Source organism: Hylobates moloch, unplaced genomic scaffold (genome assembly GCF_009828535.3).
Source record: "Hylobates moloch isolate HMO894 unplaced genomic scaffold, HMol_V3 SCAFFOLD_13, whole genome shotgun sequence".
In the NCBI taxonomy this organism is placed as follows: domain Eukaryota; kingdom Metazoa; phylum Chordata; class Mammalia; order Primates; family Hylobatidae; genus Hylobates; species Hylobates moloch.
In genome coordinates, this window is record NW_026652288.1 from 47204317 (window position 1) to 47217363 (window position 13047).

Genomic DNA, 13047 nt, shown 5'->3' on the forward strand with positions numbered 1-13047 from the left:
AATGGCAAATCAGTAAAGTCTGGCCTTTCTGTCTCCCAAGATGGGGGATCTAGAGGGTTCTCTCTCTGGGGAAACAGTTTCCTACTGAGCAGATGGAGGGTTCAGTCTCAGTTCCCTATCCACTCTACTCCCTCAGAAATTGGAAGTTATATACTTCCACACTTTGAAATTACTTGAACCCCAGTCCAGCTTTGGTTCCTACATCCCGAGGCTGGTCTGGATACCAGCACCATGGACAGCAACCAAGACCCCTTTGGGAGAGGGGAGGGGATCAAGGTTTCTTGGGCAAAGATATGTGTGTGCCTTTACAAGAGAAGCATTTTCTCCAAAACATCCCCAGGGAGGAAGGAGGCAAAGCAGAACCTTCCCTGATAGAAGGATCAATAATAAGAAAGGCCTCCAGATCTGACTTTAGCCGTGAATGAAGGAATTATTTAATTGCTGATGAATGGTTTACTTAAAAAACAGCATCATTCATATAATACACAACCCCAAGGTCACAGAAGAAAGTGCCCAGGCTTCAGGCTGACCCACATTGTAACCAGTCCTTCCCAAATCATTTCTCTATAAACAACAGTCCTCTGTGCTGCTGCCTCCAAACATAATGCCATCCATTAATACCACTAGCTGGGCACACTGGGATCAAACCTGTGACCCTAAACTGCCATAGAAATAGCTTAAACTGGGGTTGGAGACTCATAACACTGAGTGGCGGGATTCCCTCCATCTCACTCCAAATGAGCCAAATTCACTTCACATTGCTTCTCTGGGTGAGCACAGTACTTGAGAAGGACTAATAGAACCCAGATGATCTCCAGAACAAGGCAGATGGCTCCAGCCTTCCCCAGCCCACAGGCCCAAATATTTAGAGTCAGAGGAGTTCTCATTCTTACAAATAACCACCATGCTTCACATTTGCAATGTCTATTTCCCTCATATTTCCATACCTATTATGTCACTCAACACAAAATTCCATGATTCTGTGCAACTCCAGATGAAAAACACATTTTAGAATTTGTTATACCAGCTACTATTTGAAATAAATGGACCATCAACTATTCTAGAAATCTCTTTATGTCATTGCTGATTTTCTTTGCAACGGCATCCAACCTGTCCCTCATTTATCCTTATTCCAACCCTATGAGGTAGACAGGAAAACCATAGCTAAGAGATTTTTTTCTAAATCACACAACGCATAGGTGGCAGGTCCAGGTCTACCCCTTAGATACCTCTGAGCGCTGCCACCTAGCAGCCAACATGAATTATTCACCAGCAAGTGGGAGTCACACCTACAACTCGGAACCCACTGCTGCATTTGGGATTTGCAACCTGTGCAGAGAACCTCCCCACACCTCCCAACCCTCCAGAAAAGCCCCAGATGAGAAAGGAGTCTCCACGTGCATATAAATGATTCTTTATGCCCTTCCCCCATGCAGTGGGGGATGGAGCAGGGGGAAGTCCCCGCCCTCATGCAGGGAACGGGAGGTCAATGTATACTAGTCTTATTGCCAGATGCCCTGTGGCCATGGGGTGGGGAATAGGGCTCTACAGCCCCTTTCTTCTGGCATTGGTCCCCCTTCACCAAGTCACCGTAGTGGAGCTGGGGGGCTGGAGGCCCTAGGAGCTGAGGTAAAGATGGTTCTCTCCAGGGAAGGAAAGCTGCTCTCCCCGCCTGCCCACTGGCCGTCTCTGGATGAGTGTGAGGAGCTGCCAGCGGGTACTGAAATGTCATCCAGGTGTCTCTACCCAGTGGGCAGTGAGGCCAGACAATGTCTCCAGCTTGAGGCTGCCCACACAGATCCTCGGTGACGGGGGCAGCATGCCCCAAACACCTTGTCCAGCTGGTACCTCCAGCAGCCATGAGAGCTCTTCTCTGACCGATGCATTGACTCAAGATCCCTGCTCCTGGAGTCCAGTTCAGACTGTAGTGACTCTCATGACAACCTCTCGGCCAGAATGGGAGCTGGAACGGGCATCTGGTGGCCGCAGCTGCCCAAGGAGGTGCAAGATTGTATAACCACAACGCTGAGGCAAGAGCGTCCGCATGCGCTGGGCAGCTGGGGGGCGGCTGGTGGCCCCAGAGGTGGGGCCCGTCCGTGAGGTCCTGGGGCCCGGCTTCCCTGCCGTCCCTCCCCCTGCATCTCCTCCTATGTCCTTGGTCTTGTCATAATTTAGGACCTTCCACTGCTGGTTCACCGCCTGCCAGCGCTTGAAGATGCGGTAGACAGAGGAGCCTTCATGGATGATGAGGCCTGAGCAATAGGGATAAGAAATCCAGGGTTAACTGTGGCCTACATCTAGGCCAGAGGTACTTAAGCAAGCATTTCTTCAGAGTGAGAAGATACAGTTGCAAAGGGCCCTGGAGAAGCAGGGAAGTGAGTTGAGGTGGCACCAGGATAGCACTAAAGGCCCCCAGTGGCAGAAAATAAGGCCATGAAACTGAGGGGATGGGCAGGGGAGTTAGGTGTGTAAGAGGAAGATACAGAGCAGGTAAAGGAGAGAGAGGTGCCCTCACCTATGCAGACGACATCCATGAAGCCATACATGCCATAGCAGATCTGAAAGAGCAGATCCTGTCGTTGCCACTTGGCTGAAGGGCTGAGTGAGGACCAGATGAGCCAGGAGATGCTGGCAACCAGGAAGAGCGAGCCCAGGACTATGGCAGCAATCTGGACCTTCTCGATAACCGTCAGGGAGATGGCCTGCCACTGTGTGGGAGAAAGGGCTCCAAAGAGTCCCAGAAAGGGATGGAGGGCCAGGTGATGGGTGGCCCTGAAAGGCAGGGTGCTCCAGGAACCTTCCCTAAAACCTTCAGGCAGGATCAACATCTGTCTTCTCTGTGCCTTGATTAAATCTAGAATGTGGCACTTGTCTGACACCATTTGTCTGTCTTATTTTAGAAAGGCAGGACTGGGCAAGTGCCCTGAAACCAAAACATCTAGATTTGAATCCTAAATCTTGACTCCATCACTTACTGGCTGAGTAACCTTGGGTAAGTTTTCAAATCTTTGTGCATCAGTGTCCTCGTTTGTAAAAGGGGATAATAATAGTATCTAACTAATAAGATTATTGTGAAGATTAAGAGTTAATACACACCAAAACTTGACACAGAAAACACTACATATTTGCTATCATCATCAACATCATTTTTTCTTTTTTCTTTTTTTTTTTTTTCCTTCGAGACAGAGTCTTGCTCTGTTGCCCAGGCTGGAGTGCAGTGGCTGTGATCTCGGCTCACTGCAACCTCTGCCTCCCGGGTTCAAGGATTCTCCTGCCTCAGCCTCGCGAGGAGCTTACAGGCACGTGCCACCACGCCCGGCTAATCTTTGTATTCTTAGTAGAGATGGGGTTTCACCATGTTGGCCAGGCTGGTCTCAAACTCTTGACCTCGTGATCCGCCCGCCTCGGCCTCCCAAAGTGCTGGGATTACAGGCGTGAGCCACCGCGCCCGGCATTTTTTCTTTTCTTTCTTCTTTCTTTTTTTTTTTTTTTTTTTTGTGGCAAGTGGGGAGTGGTGATTGTCCCGTGCCTAGAACAGTGCCTGGAATATAAGTGGCACCCCATAACTATCTCTGTGAATAAATTAAGGGCTTAGGAAGGATATACAGACACACAGGAGACTGTGGTAATTGGTGGGGAAGGGTGGCTTTGGGAAAAGAGTAAATGAAATAGGCCTCCTGGAGGGTCCCTGATTCCAATAGCTAAAAGGTCCTCGTCCAATCTCCGAGTCCTCTCCTTGCACCTCACCTGCAGTGGGTTTTTGGTGCTGATCGCCAGGACCTGGTACTTGAAGTAGCAGAGCTCACAGCTCCAGGAGCCCCTCTCGCTGATCCAGCGGATGAGGCAGGGCTGATGCGTGCAGCGCACTGAGCCGTCGCAGCGGCAGGGGCTCAAGAGCTCCCCCTGGAGGAAGAGTGAGGAGGGGCCCTGTCAGCCATCACCACCCCGACCCCACTCAGCCGCGCTCCCCGACAGGGAAACCTCCTCTTCAGGTCACTTTCCCACCTTAAATAATTCAGGCCTTTCACCCAAGACAGGGCAATAGGCTAAGCAAGGCTGCAACCGAAAAGAAGTTTCCCTTGGAGATCAAGGGAAACTTCCCATACCAAAGAGATGAGGGATGGAAAGGGATGGGGGGATTAGAGGGGAGAAGGACTGGGTCTTCTCTTTTCCTAGAATTTGGGATGGGTGGTCTTTAAGACTTCTCAAAAGAAAGGCTTCCTCTTAGGATCTGGAGGGAGGGGAGTGTTAGAGCTTCTGAGCCATGCTTTCCTTCCCCCACCCCATCATTGTAAAGTTACTTCACAGATCTGGTGCAAACTGGGATGGGTTACGGTCCTCGGTTTCCACGTATTAAAAAGCGGAGAAATCGCGGAGGTGGGAGTGAAGAGTGTTTCCCTTTAATCAAGGAATCAATTCTCACTGCACAGAGACACCCCCTGACACTATTCTGGGACAACTTTGCCCATAAAATTTTAACAAAGAATACTCCTTAGAATGAGATAGAAAGTTGCAGAATGGGAAGTGAAAAAAAGTGCCCCACGGGGAGAAATACTGAGCTAAGCAAGGGCGCTGGCTGGGCCCCTCCCTTCAAGGGGGGCACAGAAGCACTCTCCTTTTTGCCCACCTGCAAGAGAACAGGTCCCCTTAGCTTACGGAGACCCTGGGGCGAGGGAAATAGGAGAGAACAGCAGTCCCTGTTAATGGTGAGAGGGATTTTGCGCTCTCTGGGGAGAAAGCCCCACCCCTTCCTGGGGACCCTTGACCCTCCAACACAAACAAGCGCTCCAGGAGTCCCCTGCCAGCCCCTCGGCCTCACCCCACTCCCACTCCGGGTCCTGGGGCCCGCCCAGCCTCCTTAGGCGCCGCCCCTGCTCGCGGTCTCCGCGGACACCCCAGGTGCGCGCCCCCACCCTCCGCGCCCGGCCAGGTGCCCAGGCCTGACCTGCTCCGGGCCCTGGAAGCAGATCCGGCACTGAGGGGTTCGGAGTCCGCTGTCCAGGCTGCTGCTGAGCGACAGGGCGTCCAGCGCGCCCGGGGGTGGCAGCGGCGGCGCGGGCGGCGGCAGGGGTCCGGCCCGCGGCTCCTTGTCACCGGCCAGGCCCCGGGCCCGCGGCTCCGACCCGTAGTACTCCTCCTCGTCGCCGTCGCCGTCCCGGGTGGAGCAGCCAGCGAAGGGCGCCCAGCCGCAGCCGCCTCCCCCGCCCCCCCGGGGCTGCGGCTCGGCCCGGGGCCGCCCCCCGCCTGTCAGCACCAGCAGCTTCAGCTCGTTCAGAAACATGCGGAGCCGAGACTTGAGCATCGTCCGGACACCGGGGGCGGGGGGCGGCGTGCAAGAGGGGCTCGCTAGCGGCAGGGGGAGGGGAGAGGACAAGGCCGGGAAGGGGGCGCGCGCTAGAGAGCCGAGCCGGGCCGGGGTCTTCGGGGCCTGCGACAGCCGTTCACTGCTGCCACCGCCGGGGCTCTGCTGCTTGCGGGGCCGAGCGGGCTGGCGGCCCGGGGGCGGCGGGGTGGGCGGCCATGGCCAGGGCAGGGGGCGGGGAGGGGGGCTCAGGGTGCCGCACCCCGCGGGTCTGGGTCCGGAGCGGGCCGGGCCCCCGGGGTTACGCGCCCGGGTCCTCCTGCGGCGGGGCCGCCCCCCATCGCCGTTCTCTCGGTCCCAGTCCCCCTCCGGCTCCGGGATCAGGCTTGACTCGGCCCGTGCGCTCGGCAGTGGCAAATGGCGGCTCCTTCCGGCGGCAGCGGCGGCGGAGACCCCCCCGGAGCGGCGGGCGGGCGGGGCGGGCGCCGGGGAGCGGGTGAAGGATGGAGGGAGGGGCGGGGCGGGGCGGGGAGGGGGAGAGGAGAAGGGGCCGCGGCTGCGCATCCCCGCCCTGCCCCGCACGAGCAGGTGTCCCCAGGGGCGGGGGCAAGTGTGGGAGCCCGAGGAGGGTGGAGGAAGGGGAGTGGCCAAGGAAGGGGAGTGTGCACACGAGTTGACTAGGTGTGTGTCTGGGAGTGGGGGATGAGCGGGTGAGCATGGAAGGTGAGTGGTCAAATGACGCAGGTGTACCAGGGAGGGAGAGGCTTGTGCAAAATGGGAATGTGCAAAGAAAGAACTGTGCAAGGGTCAGAGGTGTGAGGGAGGTACATGGGCAGGGGTGGGACTCAAGCAATATACACTTTACCCAAAGGGCTGAAAAGTGTGCTCGATGGGGACTGGGAAAGAGAGGTGTGTAAGGAATGGAATCGAATTGTCTGAGAAACGGAAGCCTGTGATTGTAATGTGTGAAGGAGGTGAGGGAGCAGGGGAGGTAGGCGTGCTAAAGGGATGGGAGTGTCTTTCCTGGTACTCTCCTGCCCTCATCTCCACTACATTGAAGTAAATAATACACACACTTAGCCCTTTGCTTTTATGGAGCCTTCGCTCTGAGAACAAGTTCTACCCCCATCACATTTTTTTCCTGCCTTACACTTACATTCTCCCTCTCCTCCCCTTTGCAAAGCTGAGGGATAAGGGATTCCAGGGGAGCTCATTGGGTCAAATACACTGGGAAAAAATTTAATTAGTGAAAGAGTAATTAACAGAAGAAGGGAGGGGACAGAGCCTGGGACAGACTGCCAAATTAAGGTTCCTCAATAGAAAGTGATGGAGAGACAGTAATGTTCCCATGAAGTATTCAAATGTTTTGGATGGACTAACGAATGAATCAGAAAAAGGGGCTGGGACCCAAGCAGACAGAGACAACGTCTTCTGTTGCAAAGACAATAAGCTGTGAAGGTCTTATGTGGAAGGTGAGGCTGAAGTGGGGAATGCTGGTGTGGGAAGGGAGTTTGAAAAACTCACAGACACTTATCTTAGCCTTCCAGAAGGCTTACAAAGCACCCACCCCTAGCAAGGTAGCCAATAAAACATTCACCTCTTGAGCCCCTTAGTCAGTTCACTCCTTGAGGTTTTTCTTACTAGTGTTCCAGCTGCCCTTGCCAGGAGGGGCCCAGGGCTACAAGTATCAGGATGGAAAGAGGAGGCATCTGTATTAATATGTATTCCATTTTGCTCTAAATCATGGTTTATATTCATCTTCTAGTTTGAACTCTTACATTCTCAGCCAGATGGTTAAGGAAAACAGAAGTTAGAGTGGAAGGAGTGGCAAATAGGGTAATAAAATGGCTTTAGATTTTAGACAAATTCTCACAAATGAGACACTAACAGCTTTCCTCCTTTACTCCCATACCCCCAAAGGGCTGGGAGATAAAGACCTTGGAGCCAATAAAACAAAGAAAGTAGGAGAAATCTACTTGTGTCTACCTAGGTGTCTGGGCAGAGGCCATTTGGGAACAAGTGTTTTCTGGACAGTGCTAAGTGCTAAGAAAGCGGCACTAGGGAAAAAGAGGGAAGCACAGTGGCTCCAAATGAGCAGTCACAAGGTTTGCAGAAGGGGACATGTCATTTTCATTCATTGTGGTGGTCTGGAGGGTGCAGGGGGTGTGGTGGTAACTTTCTTGCATATGTGCAATCCTGTATCCATCTTATATATGACATGTGATAAATAATATATACATACACATATACATAGAAGTATATATGCACACATACAAATATCACATAATCATAGAACCTTCCTACTGGAAAAAAAAAAAACTTTTAAAGGTCAAGTATTCCTGTCTCCTGCTCATCAGTAACTTCTCTGCCAGATGGCCTCAGGTCTTTGCATTAACACTCCCAGGGAGGTTTGGAAGTTGGAAAAGTGAGAGCATTATCTTGTCACTGAGCCTGTTGGATTACTGTATTAATCTGCCTTCAGTCATCCTTTAATTGTAGTTTTGCCCTCAAATGGGCATTGTTTACTCCCTATTTTAGAAGACCCCATTGTTGGCTACATCTTTATAGATAGTCGTACCACTACTTTAAAGGGCCAGTGACAGACACCAAAAACAAAAACCCACATACACACTGGAAGCAAGCACTCAGTAAAATGTTGTAGAATTAATGAATGAAACAATGACACAAATGAGAGTATGTTTTCTCATGGTGGAGCGAAAAGGTGACAGCATCACCTCTGGTACCCCAACTCCCACCCCCTCCCCAATATAGACAGGCTGAAAGACCGGTAGTGAGACTGGAGTTCAGCCTTCAGACCGGTAGTGAGACAATCCTTCAGCCAGGAGTTGGGCTCTGGGTGGCCTAGGTTGCCATGGCACCGCCTCGGGCTCCACCCTCTCTTGTCCCCCTCACCGCTCCCTCCCGCAGCGGGGGTTGTGGCAGCCAGTCACGTGCCCGCCGCGTAACCACACCTCTGCTCCTCAGAGCAATGTCAAGCGGTCACGTGTGATAGCAACAGATCACGTGGCTGCCATCGCCCCTCCGCCCCCTTACACTCTTCGCCCTCCTCCCAGCCAAAGCGGCTCCTGGCAGCCCCTCAGCGCATGGGTGGCGGTCACGTGCCCAGAACGTCCGGCGTTCGCCCCGCCCTCCCAGTTTCCGCGCGCCTCTTTGGCAGCTGGTCACATGGTGAGGGTGGGGGTGAGGGGGCCTCTCTAGCTTGCGGCCTGTGTCTATGGTCGGGCCCTCTGCGTCCAGCTGCTCCGGACCGAGCTCGAGTATATGGGGCCGTAGGAACCGGCTCCGGGGCCCCGATAACGGGCCGCCCCCGCAGCACCCCGGTCTGGCGTGAGGTAAGTGCTGTCCCTTCCCAGGAATGAGAACCAGTGCCCGCCCCCCTCACAGCTTTCCATGCGTTCGTTTCGCGAGCTGGTTATGGAAGGGTCGCTCAAGGGCGGGAAGTGGGGCCTTTGTGGTCATGGGAAGGTATAATTTTAGGGACTGAGGTGTAGGATCTTCGATGCAAGGCATGTGTCATGTGTGATCTTTGTGCGGGGCGCGATTGTCCCAAAGGAAAAAGCGTTTTTTATTGCAGGGCCTCACGTGGCTGGAGGGGTCGGTATTGAGTCATTGTGTTATCTCTGGGGCCGGCCCCAAGGAAGACTGGGAGCGGGGGATGGGATGCTGGTGTTGTTCTTTGTGCTTTTTTTTTGAGAGTCCCTTTGTTGCTGCAGGCTCATACCATCCTAACTCTGTAAGGGACTTTTGGTAATAGGAGTCTGTGATTGTAGGGTCTCACTTGATCTGAGAATGGCTACCTCTCGATATGAGCCAGTCGCTGAAATTGGTGTCGGTGCCTATGGGACAGTGTACAAGGCCCGTGATCCCCACAGTGGCCACTTTGTGGCTCTCAAGAGTGTGAGAGTCCCCAATGGAGGAGGAGCTGGAGGAGGCCTTCCCATCAGCACAGTCCGTGAGGTGGCCTTACTGAGGCGACTGGAGGCTTTTGAGCATCCCAATGTTGTCCGGTGAGAAGGTGGTGGAGGGTTGGGAGTGGGGAGTAAAGAGAAAAGACAGCCTATAGGTGGGGTGTGATGATCTGTAGAGAAGTGGGGACCCTGAGGAAATAATGAGAGGCCATGTTGGGTTAAAGGGGATTGAAAAGTGAGCATCTACCCTGGTCAGGCTGATGGACGTCTGTGCCACATCCCGAACTGACCGGGAGATCAAGGTAACCCTGGTGTTTGAGCATGTAGACCAGGACCTAAGGACATATCTGGACAAGGCGCCCCCACCAGGCTTGCCAGCCGAAACCATCAAGGTGAGTGGGGTTGGTAGGCATTGAGAGGGGGATTGGGACCTTTGTAGTAGAACCTTCTGGGATTTCAGGTATAGTGCCTAGTTTCCAGTGCATCTGTACCTCCCCTTTGAAACTAGGATCTGATGCGCCAGTTTCTAAGAGGCCTAGATTTCCTTCATGCCAATTGCATCGTTCACCGAGATCTGAAGCCAGAGAACATTCTGGTGACAAGTGGTGGAACAGTCAAGCTGGCTGACTTTGGCCTAGCCAGAATCTACAGCTACCAGATGGCACTTACACCCGTGGTCAGTAGAAAGATGGTACCAAAATGGGTTCTGGTTGGGAGTAGGATGGTGATTGCCTGTAGCAACTGAGAAGTCATGTGCTTCATGTGTTCAGTCAAGCAAGTTGTGTTTCGTGATGACCCATGGGGTCCCCATCCATTCTTCCTATTCCCTTTAGGTTGTTACACTCTGGTACCGAGCTCCCGAAGTTCTTCTGCAGTCCACATATGCAACACCTGTGGACATGTGGAGTGTTGGCTGTATCTTCGCAGAGATGTTTCGTCGAAAGTATGGGACCCACATACCCTGGACTACCTTGAATTCCCCAAATCGCTTGTTCATAAACCACATCCATACCCTGCCCATTCTTTTTTTTGAGACCGGGGCTTGCTGTGTTGCCCGGGCTGGATTGCAATGGCATGATCACAGCTCACTGCAGCTTCAACCTCCTGGGCTCAAGTGATCCTCCCATCTCAGCTTCCCAAGTAGCTGACACTACAGGCACGCACCCCCATGCTTGGCTAGTTTTTTAATATTTTTGTAGAGATGGGGTCTCAGTATATTGCCCAGGCTGGTCTTGAACTCTTGCACTCAAGCAATCCTCCCACCCCTACCTCCCAAAGTAGCGTAAGCTACTGCATCTGGCCCCATTCTTTCACTTGTGTACTACTACCTTGCCCATAGCAGAAAGCTCTGAAATGTTCTGGAATTAGGAACTTCATATCCCTTTATTCTCTTTATTTTTATTTATTTATTTATTTATTTTGAGATAAGGTTTTACTCTGTCACCCAGGCTGGAGTGCAGTAGCCCAATTACAGCTCACTGTAGCCTCTACCTCCTGGGCTAAAGCAATCCTCCTGTCTCAGCCTCTTGAGTAGCTGAGACTACAGGTGCACACCACCATGACTGGCTATTTTTTTTTTTAGACGGAGTCTCGCTCTGTCGCCAGGCTGGAGTGCAATGGCGTGATCTCAGCTCACTGCAACCTCCACCTCCCAGATTCAAGCAATTCTCCTGACTCAGCCTCCCGAGTAGCTGGGACTACAGGTGCATGCCACCACGCTCAGCTAATTTTTGTATTTTTAGTAGAGATGGGGTTTCACCATGTTGGCCAGGATGGTCTTGATCTCTTGACCTCATGACCCACCTGCCTCAGACTCCCAAAGTGCTGGGATTACAGGCGTGAGCCACTGCGCCTGGCATTTCTTTTTTTTTTTTTTTTTTTTTTTTTTAAGAGACAAGGTCTTGCTTGCCCAGGCTGATCTAGAACTCCTGTGCTCAAGCAGTCCTCTCACCTCAGCATCCCAAAGTGCTGGAATTACTGGCCTTTATTCCCTATACTTTCTATTTTGAGCCACTAAGCAGTAACCATTCAACTAAGATATCTTTGAAAATGACTGCTACCTTATGTCCCTTCTCACCTTAGGCCTCTCTTCTGTGGAAACTCTGAAGCCGACCAGTTGGGCAAAATCTTTGAGTAAGTGACCAACATGGGAGAAAAAGATTTTCTATTCCGAGTCCTCTTTCTGCTGAGCCCAGGATGGCAACTGGCTCTGCCCATGGGGATGGGAACTGGAGGACCCTCCTGACCAGAGTTCTCCTGTCCCCCCACAGCCTGATAGGGCTGCCTCCAGAAGATGACTGGCCTCGAGATGTATCCCTGCCCCGTGGAGCCTTTCCCCCCAGAGGGCCCCGCCCAGTGCAGTCGGTGGTACCTGAGATGGAGGAGTCGGGAGCACAGCTGCTGCTGGTACTGGAGATGGCTGTGGGCATAGGGAGAGACTGGGGAAAGAAATAGAGCAATATGCAGGGCCCTGGCCACTGTGGTTAATGAAACTTGGTTGGTAGATGGGCTGTAGTTTCTATTACAGCTGCAAATGGCCACCCACAGAGAAGGATGTAGAAGAGAACCCATCCTGTCTGGGCACGGTGGCTCACGCCTGTAATCCCAGCACTTTGGGAGGCCAAGGTGGGCCTATCACCTGAGGTCAGGAGTTCGAGACCAAACTGGCCAACATGGTGAAACCTCGTCTTTACTAAAAATACAAAAATAAGCCGGGCGTGGTGGCACACGCCTGTAATCTCACCTACTTGGAAGACTGAGGTAGGAGAATCACTTGAACTCAGGAGGCGGAGGTTGCAGTGAGCTGAGTTTATGCCATTGCACTCCAGCCTGGGTGACAGAGCGAGACTCCGTCTCAAAAAAAAAAAAAAGAAGAAGAAAAAAGAAGAGAGCTCATCCCAGGTATTGTTGTGGGTGGGCAGAAGTCTCCCTGTTTTCTTCATGGTTTTCTGACCTTTGCCTCTCCCCTCAGGAAATGCTGACTTTTAACCCGCACAAGCGAATCTCTGCCTTTCGAGCTCTGCAGCACTCTTATCTACATAAGGATGAAGGTAATCCGGAGTGAGCAATGGAGTGGCTACCATGGAAGGAAGAAAAGCTGCCATTTCCCTTCTGGACACTGAGAGGGCAATCTTTGCCTTTATCTCTGAGGCTATGGAGGCTCCTCCTCCATCTTTCTACAGAGGTTACTTTGCTGCCTTAATGACATTCCCCTCCTACCTCTCCTTTTGAGGCTTCTCCTTCTCCTGCCCCCCTATTTCTCTACACTAAGGGGTATGTTCCCTCTTGTCCCTTTCCCTACCTTTATATTTGGGGTCCTTTTTTATACAGGAAAAACAAAACAAAGAAATAATGGTCTTTTTTTTTTTTTTAATGTTTCTTCCTCTGTTTGGCTTTGCCATTGTGCGATTTGGAAAAACCACTTGGAAGAAGGGACTTTCCTGCAAAACCTTAAAGACTGGTTAAGTTACAGGGCCTAGGAAGTCAGTGGAGCCCCTTGACTGACAAAGCTTAGAAAGGAACTGAAATTGCTTCTTTGAATATGGATTTTAGGCGGGGTGCGGTGGCTCACGCCTATAATCCCAGCACTTTGGGAGGCCAACGCAGGTGGATCACCTGAGGTCAGGAGTTCGAGACCAGCCTGACTAACATGGTGAAACCCTGTCTCTACTAAAAATACAAAATTAGCTGGGCATGGTGGCGCACACCTGTAATCCCAGCTACTTGGGAGACTGAGGCAGGAGAATCGCTTGAACCCAGAAGGCAGAGGTTGCAGTGAGCCGAGATCATGCCATTGCACTCCAGCCTGGGTGACAG

General features: G+C 52.4%; 2 protein-coding genes across 2 annotated transcripts; one reads left to right on the forward strand and one right to left on the reverse strand.

The window, feature by feature from the left end:
* Positions 1–1058: 1058 nt before the first annotated feature.
* Positions 1059–6954, reverse strand: MARCHF9 (membrane associated ring-CH-type finger 9). Its single transcript, XM_032173220.2, has 4 exons — positions 4946–6954; positions 3748–3903; positions 2516–2708; positions 1059–2252 (listed from the first exon to the last, which is right to left on the reverse strand). The coding sequence occupies exons 1-4, from the start codon at positions 5864–5866 to the stop codon at positions 1918–1920; spliced, it is 1605 nt and encodes a 534-aa protein (XP_032029111.1). The 5' UTR covers positions 5867–6954; the 3' UTR covers positions 1059–1917.
* Positions 6955–8515: 1561 nt separating this feature from the next.
* CDK4 (cyclin dependent kinase 4) lies at positions 8516–12593 on the forward strand. The gene is made up of 8 exons (XM_032173226.2): positions 8516–8655; positions 9094–9330; positions 9488–9623; positions 9740–9907; positions 10065–10174; positions 11314–11364; positions 11502–11637; positions 12203–12593. The coding sequence occupies exons 2-8, from the start codon at positions 9113–9115 to the stop codon at positions 12293–12295; spliced, it is 912 nt and encodes a 303-aa protein (XP_032029117.1). The 5' UTR covers positions 8516–8655; positions 9094–9112; the 3' UTR covers positions 12296–12593.
* Positions 12594–13047: the final 454 nt, after the last annotated feature.